This window comes from Sceloporus occidentalis, unplaced genomic scaffold (genome assembly GCF_023333645.1).
Source record: "Sceloporus occidentalis isolate IW3139 unplaced genomic scaffold, rSceOcc1.0.p SCAF_45, whole genome shotgun sequence".
NCBI classification, from domain to species: domain Eukaryota; kingdom Metazoa; phylum Chordata; class Lepidosauria; order Squamata; family Phrynosomatidae; genus Sceloporus; species Sceloporus occidentalis.
Window position 1 is genome coordinate 1,791,431 of NW_028317025.1, and position 8,765 is coordinate 1,800,195.

Here is an 8,765-nt window from a genome sequence, read left to right on the forward strand (position 1 = left end):
TTATATCTACAGTGAAATTGCTGTATTATTCTAACAATTGCTTAATATGGGTTATGGTGTAGACAAACAACTGGGTATGGAGAAGAGATATAGGAATTTGTATTCTCTATTAGACTTTTGTGTGATATTCTCATAGACATCCCAGCAAAAGTTATGTAAAGCCAAAGGAGAAGTTGAGAACTTTTATCGTACGGTTATTAGAAATTAAGCTAAATTTTTTAAAAAAAAAAGTCAAACCACCTAAAAGAAACCCCATACATATAAGAACTTGTGCACGCATTTTTTGTTCCTCTTCCTGTAGCTAGAAATACAAGTGTGATCTTTTTGAGCCTCAGTTGTATTTTTTTGTCATAATCAAGTGTGTGTAAACAATAAAACAAATGTTTCTGTATTATTAAAGATTACCTTGAACAAGTTCTATACAGATATGAGCCCCTAATCTAGAAAAAATAATTCTACTAGTATAATCTTAGCAGAATCTGGAGCATAGGTATGTGATTTAAGACTGTACATGTTTTGCTCCAAGTTTGGCTATACTTAGATTCTTCTCCATCTTCCTTTCATATTAAGCTAAACTGCTCAAATGCTGGGTTTATAAACCAAAGGGTTAGGAGGGGGCATTCATAATATATTACTTATCTGTTCGCATTGCATCATTTCTTTAACTTTTTTTGTTTGTTTTTAACAGATTTGCATACACTGCTGTTTTGAATTGAAGGACTCGCACACACAATGGAAGACAAGAAGTGTTTGGCATTTTCCATCATCCAGTATTTACATGACCAGTTACAGAATGGAGGGCTTTCCTCAGATGCACAAGAGAGCTTAGAAGGTTGGAGTTTTGCTCATTGGTTTATGGCACATCATTTTCTGGGGCTCTGTTCTGTATTCTCCAAAAATGTATTAATTATTCATCAGTTTAATAGTTTGTTTTAAATTGCCTTAGACAGTTAAACCAGTTTACCAGAATGTCCTTAGCTGTAACTCGTGTGGGGCTGATGGCTTATCTGTCATAGAACACTGCAGAAAGTTTTTTCTGCAGTGGGCCACTTCATCAGAATTGTATACGTGCGAGGGCCGCGCTCATTTTTCACTGAGAGAAAATATGGCCTTTAATAAGATATGCAGATTAAAATAAAGTAAATGACACAAAACCTTTACTTTTCTCTCACGGATTTCTGGGATTTCTGTGCCTACAAATTCAGGATTCTGGATAAGTAAAAATAAAATAGTTCTATTTATTTTAGGGATGCACTAAAATGAAAATTCTGGACCAAAACCGAAAATTCAGGTAGCCAAAACTGAAAATTACCCCCCCACACACACACACTTTTAATAAAAGTAAGTCACACACCAAAATTGTACAAAAAAATTATATATTATGATTGTTAACAGCAATCTCAGGCATACCCAGATTCCAGCATGAACTGGTTGGCTGTGCATTGTATTTTTTGTCCAATTTTAGTGTGTAACCACACTTTTAATAAAAAGTAACGCACCACAACTGGACAAAAAAAATTAACAATATGACTTGGAATGATAGGAGTGTGATTGCTAACAGCAAACACACACTTTTTATACCCAGGCAACCAGTGAATGCTGGAACCTAGGCATGATGGGACTGTGATTGCTGTTAGCAATCACACTCCTATCATCCCAAGTCAGCCAATACATGCTGGTACAGGGTGGCTGTGAGTGCAGACCCCATACTGCTGGCAGCATCAATACACAAGGGGGGCAGCTAGCCAGGTTTCAGCATGTACTGGCTGACTTGGCATGACAGGAATGTGATTGCTAATAGCAATCACAGTCCCATCATGCCTAGGTTCCAGCACTTACACATCCATGCTATCACACACACACAAATTCATTAATTCACAGATTCATTCCCTCAATCAGGCATACTCATTCACACAACCCACCCCACCCCCTTACCTGCTCTACAGCTCTCGATGCCGCTCACAGACTTCAGCAGGGGGCGCGGCCTCCCTCGTTCTCCCCACAGAGGAAGAAGGACGGAAGCAGAGAATAGACCCTCCCACAAGTAAGCAGCAGGGCTCTTGTGATCCTGGCTGCCGATCTCACGCGGGCCGCACCTCAAGGTTTCGCGGGCCGCATGTTGGACGCCCCTGTCATAGAACATGGCTAGATTTTCCCTTAGAAAAAATAGTTTATCAAATTGTGTACATACAAACTGCAGACCTGGAGGTTACAATATAAGATGATATTTGGGGTGACGTTCCATGTACAATCTCCACTTTTTTTTGTCTGTTTCTTATTGATCTTCATAAGCCGAAGTTTCCTTCTTGGTGATTTAAGGCTGAATCACTGTATTGTTTACCACAGACAGTATTATTTTTAGCTGCCTGTTCTTGTACAAGAACTAGAACTGTTCAAAAATGAAGTAAAACAGCACAATATTTTGATACTAGTAATAAAAACCGGCGGTAGTTCCCATTTAACATGCGCTTGAGTGCTCCTTTAATTCACAAGTTTCTCATCTCTGTATACTTTAATTATAAAAAGTACACGCAAATACCACACACACAAAAAAACTTGTTTGCCTTTTGGATGTAGTCCATTAGGTTGTGAAACATCCTGGAGACAATATCCTGTTATTTATTTGGTTTGCTGAACCATCTTGAATACTTCAATGAGAAAATGGCACGTGATGTGTTCATTTTACTATATAAAGACGCGATTGGGAGAAAGCCGCTCTTTTATATGGCAAGATACTTAAATAAAGGAAGCATTTCCAGAAAAAAATGGAGGTACCATTCTGAATGTTTGATGATATTCCGTCTCTTCCCTTTTTTGCCTCATGGAGAAGTTGATTATGTACTCTGATTTCCACAGTTGCAATCCAGTGCTTGGAGACTGCATTTGAAGTTTCTATTGAGGACCAGAGTTTGGCTGTGTCTGAGACGCTCCCGGAATTATTTGCAGCAGCTACTAAACGGGTATAGTGATATTGACCTTGTATCTCCTTTGAAATGTCTGCTAGGTTTCAGCCAGATGAATGCTGATCACTGCTGAAGGGCCACCTGTTGGTTACCAATATTAGTTAGTCTTGTATCCCTCGCCAAAGTTTTTAAATACACGGTGTTAAACTAAACCAACCGTTAGAGGCACATCATATGCTATTTAAAGCTTTTGCTAGATGTGCAGTACTTTTTTATATGTTTGTTCTCCTTTTTGTAAATGAATGGGTGGATTCTGCTGAATTTCCCCATGTGTATCTGCTCCTTCCACTCTCCATCAGCTGCAGGTGTCTTTGGATGAACGCATCTCCCTGCACGTAATACACTCTCCTCTGCCTCTGGTCAGCACCAGTGCTGTATGCGTTTGTGGAAAGTCCTGCTGTTGATATCAATGGAAAAACCTTTCTGTCACTGATTGGCTGCTCAAGCAGTCAATCAGTGACAAGAACAGTTGGACCATAGAGGAGGAGGACAGCTTTTATTATTTTTTTCTGTTTTAGAAGAATGCATACTAAAGTGCTTACAGAATATGTATTCAGCTATAGGTGGGGTGTCTTGGGACATCATACTGTCCCTTTTAATTGTCTGTTGCCAAAAAGGCATCTTACCATTTATCTAAATATGTTTTATTACACATCCATGCTATCACACACACACAAATTCATTCATTCACAGATTCATTCCCTCAATCAGACATACTCATTCACACAACCCACCCCACCCCCTTACCTGCTCTACAGCTCTCGATGCCGCTCACAGACTTCAGCAGGGGGCGCGGCCTCCCTCGTTCTCCCCACAGAGGAAGAAGGACGGAAGCAGAGTATAGACCCTCCCACAAGTAAGCAGCAGGGCTCTTGTGATCCTGGCTGCCGATCTCACGCGGGCCGCACCTCAAGGTTTCGCGGGCCGCATGTTGGACACCCCTGTCATAGAACATGGCTAGATTTTCCCTTAGAAAAAATAGTTTATCAAATTGTGTACATACAAACTGCAGACCTGGAGGTTACAATATAAGATGATATTTGGGGTGACGTTCCATGTACAATCTCCACGCATGTATTCAGCTATAGGTGGGGTGTCTTGGGACATCATACTGTCCCTTTTAATTGTCTGTTGCCAAAAAGGCATCTTACCATTTATCTAAATATGTTTTGTTGAAGAGGCGGTTTGTTTCCTTCGTTTATTCTATAGTGAGGACTTGATAGGTGCCACTAAGACACCTCTGTGGAGCTACGGTTTTACAAAAATCACATGGCTATCAATGTCCACATAGTTAAACAATTATAAAGAAAAAAAAAAGGCTGACACCTGGATTAGAGCCATGCGCAGGGACTGTTTTCTTCATCCCGCTCCCGCAACGTGTGTGTTCCGCTCCCACAACATATGTGTCCAATCCTGCCTGCTCCCGCAAACATTAATTCACTCATTCAGATACTCATTCATTCCCTCAATCATGCATACAAACTCCCCCACCCCCTACCTGAACTGCAGATTTCCCACACTCTCGCAAGGCTGCCTTTGCGTTGCTCGCACACAGTGTCTCTTCTCTTGTCCCGCGCCCAGGAAGCAGGAACGGAGCAGAGTCATGTGACGTGACATAAATTCACGTGACTCCGCTGGCTTCCTGGGTGGAACAAGAGAAGAGACACTGTGTGCGAGTAACGCAAAGGCAGCCTTGCGGGATTACTAGGACCCGCAGGTACATTGTCTAAACACCTGAAAAATCCTGTGGGACCCGCCTTGCGATCCAGTCCTCTAACCTGGATCTCTGCATGTAACTATATTGTTTGATTCACAGATGGTATTAGTATGTTTATAGCAATGACATAGACTTTTTAATGCATATCTCTTCCCGCCCTTAAATTCAGGCATCTTTAGATTTACTCTTAGAAGGTAGTGTCATATAGTCTATTCGCAAAACCTTGAGTTGCTACGTACTGGTTAAGCATGGTCAATCATGCCTTTTATGCGGGCGAGACATTATCTGTTCAATACGTAGTGAGATTGAGATTTGTTGAATGTAATTGTAAAGACTGCCACTGTTCAGTACACTATGTTTTACAGTTCTGTAAACCTGTGTTGTGTTTAAACATTTAAAAAAGATTATATATATATATATGTGTGTGTGTCTTGTTAAACCTACCTTGAATAGTGTTTAGCCACTGGCTTGATAGTTGTGGAATTGCTTGAACCAGATCCCAGCACTGGTTTGCTGACCTGAGGACAAGCAAAAGTGATCTCGCTTGATGTGGATAGTCCCGACGCTGTTGACTAGATTCATGAAGGTGGAGTAAGGAGGGGGTGAAAAACGGGATAGGAAACTAATCATGATTATACTAGATTTTTTTGCTGCAGAATTAATTTAAACCAGATAAAACTTTTACACTGATTTAAAAACGAAGACCAAATGGTTGTCTTAGTAAATTGCTTTAACGATGCTGAAATATTTTTAGGTATTTTTTTTTTTTTATTGTTGGTTGTCTTGTAGGAGTCCTCTGAAGTAAATCCCGCTGGTTCTTCTGTGTCTGAGGAGGATATAGCAGAAGCTGAGAGGCTGAAGACAGAAGGTAACATCTGTGTGGCAGACACTAAAATAGGGGTCACATTAAAGCCATTCTCACTGGTTCTTTATGTAAAACATATTGCACATTGGGTTAGGTCTTTCTGCTAGAGACAGAGAACAGTTGACACTTTTTGTAAGTATCTGTCTCCTGTTCCAGGCAATGAACAGATGAAAGTAGAAAACTTTGAATGTGCTATCTCCTACTACACAAGAGCTCTGGAACTTAACCCCAAAAATGCAGTTTACTTCTGCAACAGGTAAGTGAAGAATAATCTTTTTCTGTGAGTAGTTGTCGGTTGTGAGATTTTAATAGCATTTATAAAGCAATGCATTACATATTTTGAACTTTATTCATTAGCATTCTGTTTTTTCCAGGGCTGCAGCTTACAGTAAGTTGGGAAACTATGCTGGGGCAGTGCGGGACTGTGAAGAAGCTATTGGAATTGACCCCAGTTACAGTAAAGCCTATGGCAGGATGGGGTATGTGAGACTTTTTTCTTCCATTAGTGTTACCCAGCAATTGACCCGTGCATCGTCTCTGAGGCTGTTGGTTTATTTTTCTTTATTCCGTATTAGGCTTGCTCTTGCCAGCTTGAACAAACATGCAGAAGCTGTTGGCTTTTACAAAAGAGCCCTGGAACTAGATCCAGACAACGACTCGTACAAATCAAATCTTAAGATTGCTGAACAGAAGATGGAGGTTCCCAGCCCCGTGAGTGTTTCCTTCTAAGTGAAGACCTAGGTGGTGACTTCAGTGTATGTGACGTTAAACCTATATTCTCTTTTTCTTATAGATGTCTGCTCCTGGAGGGTTTGATCTTGCTGGGTTGCTGAATAATCCCGGATTTATGAGCATGGTAATTATCTTGTTACTGTGATGATATATCAAGCGTGATTCTAGTGCAAAGTGATAGTGTTACAAGGAGCAGGAGCATTTGATTGTGACTGCGAGTACTATTGCCAATTTGCACGTGTATCGCTAGCGATCTATTAGCATGCACTATATCCTCCATGGCTTTTGTATTAAAATCCCTTTTTGTAACTGTTTCGCTTTGTTTTGTTTAGGCTTCGAACCTCATGAACAATCCTCAGGTGCAACAGTTGTAAGTTTCATTCAACAGTTCATTTGATATTGTTTTTCTTTTTTTTAATAAAACAAAAAAAAAAACCTACACTTTTTAAGTTGAAGTGAAAAAGAGATGCAGCCAATAAGCAAAATAAATTAAAAATGCAAGTATCAATGTACTTAATAGGACAAATATATTTTTATGAGCGATGCCTGATTAACTAAATTTGATATTTTCTGTGTAATTTGTATTTATATAGATATATATATATTTTTTTTTTCTTCTTAATAGAATGTCGGGAATGATCTCTGGCCCTCACAATCCCATGGCTGGGGCTGGGGCTGGGGCCGGGGCAGCTGCAGCTGCAACAGGGAACCCAAATCCTACTGACTTGGCTGGTCTTATACAAGCGTATGTATGACTTTGGGATCTTTACTATGCCAATCCACTTAGAGCAGTCTGCAAAATAGGGCCAAATATATAGCAAGTATTCAGAGCATAAAAAATACACATTTACCATGACCGGTCCAACTCTGTTATGAGTTCACAACACGCACACTTAATGGCCGAAGGATTTGCTCTGTTAGCAGTTTGCTGATGAGATCAGAAGAGTACTTTATGGATAATTTATCTGTCCCACATAGGTAAATTGTTTGGGCTTGGATGAATGGTTTTTCCAATTGTTTTTAATTGTTTATTTTTGTTTTTCCCCACAAACACACCAATGCTGAATCAGTTATTGAGTTTATAGAAGAGTGCATGAAAGATGTGCTACTCTAAAAATTTGTTTTATTAGACGTTTCATTTCTATGTTGCTGTTACATTAGTATAAATAAAATAAAAAATCAAGGTACTTGGGTGCAAAAAAAGAAATGGGCCGCTGAGTGCAGTCAGGTCCGATGCCTGGGTAAACAGAAGTAGGATCCGGGAAACACAAAGTTCTACATGCCCCGAAACAAACATAAAATTAAAAAACTATAGTCAATTAGCAAAGTCCCAGGGACCTAATCAAGTGGAGACACACTCATCTAACTGTATGTGCTGAAGGACATCCTGTTGGGATCTGAAGAAGGTAGAAAGTAACATAAAAAATATAGGAGCATGAATATCCTTCTGCGTGTAAATAAAACACAACTACTGGCCCTAAGTAGCTAGACCTTTACCTTCCCACCTCTAGTGATGGCATCACTGCTGGAGGTGACATGCCAGGATGTCTTCATTTCACCTGTTTGCTCCATGATGCATCAGTGCTATTATTTGTCTTTCTTCCAATTCTTAACTTGTGTCCGTAATTTCTAGTTTTTTGGGGTTTTTTTTAAAAATTAATGTTTATTTTGTAGAGGTCAGCAGTTTGCTCAGCAAATGCAGCAACAAAACCCAGAACTGATCGAACAGCTACGCAGTCAGATAAGAAGCCGGACTCCAAGTGCAAGTAACGACGAGCAACATCAATGAGAAGTACCAGCACTCCGAAGGAGACTGTAATATTTCATTGGATGTGAGCAGGAAGTACTGTGTGACCACACCAGGACCCGTCTTCCTCTTAGTTTTGTTTGAACTGTGGCTGTTGACATACCGTGGTGGAAGAAAACCTTTTCTTGCAGTTACCTCATTTCCACTTGTTCACCACCATTTTTAAAAGGATCCATTAAGTGTCACTTACCACACTGTAGCACAAAGGGCTGATCTGCTATGAACATTTAGTCTTTTATGCTTCTGTTGCAGAATAAACCTGCAGTATGTTGGTGGTCCTGCCTTTCTTCCCTCACGTCTCCTTGTCTGCATATTATTTATGGCTCAGCTTATATTTTGATTTAGTGCCATTAAACAGTGTGGGTTCTTGAGTGTTTCAAAGTAATCAAAAATGCCCTTTTTGGTGCAGAGAGAATATGATAAATTGTAGTTAATGCATATGGTTCTGTCACACAGCCATAATAAAGGTCATGTGATTGCTGACATCATATAATACCTGTGTCTAGCTAAATGGCCTGTTCATCGAAGTTCTGTGCTATAACAGAATGTCCTTCGTTTTTTTCACAAAAATGCAGCATTGTAAATGTTTCTGGTACTGTTGAATGCAAAAACTCTTACAAAAAAAATCTTCAGTCATATAAAATGATGCCTTTTTTTTTTTGTATTTTTCCCCCTTAAGCA

At 39.8% G+C, this 8,765-nt stretch overlaps 1 protein-coding gene across 1 annotated transcript; it reads left to right on the forward strand.

Annotated features, from left to right (window-relative positions):
- The first annotated feature begins 732 nt into the window (after positions 1-732).
- LOC149289437 (small glutamine-rich tetratricopeptide repeat-containing protein alpha-like) lies at positions 733-8,066 on the forward strand. Its single transcript, XM_089490598.1, has 10 exons — positions 733-832; positions 2,857-2,960; positions 5,470-5,548; positions 5,702-5,801; positions 5,920-6,024; positions 6,121-6,256; positions 6,339-6,401; positions 6,610-6,647; positions 6,903-7,022; positions 7,952-8,066. Exons 1-10 carry the CDS (start codon positions 733-735, stop codon positions 8,064-8,066), a joined length of 960 nt encoding a protein of 319 aa, XP_089346724.1.
- Positions 8,067-8,765: the final 699 nt, after the last annotated feature.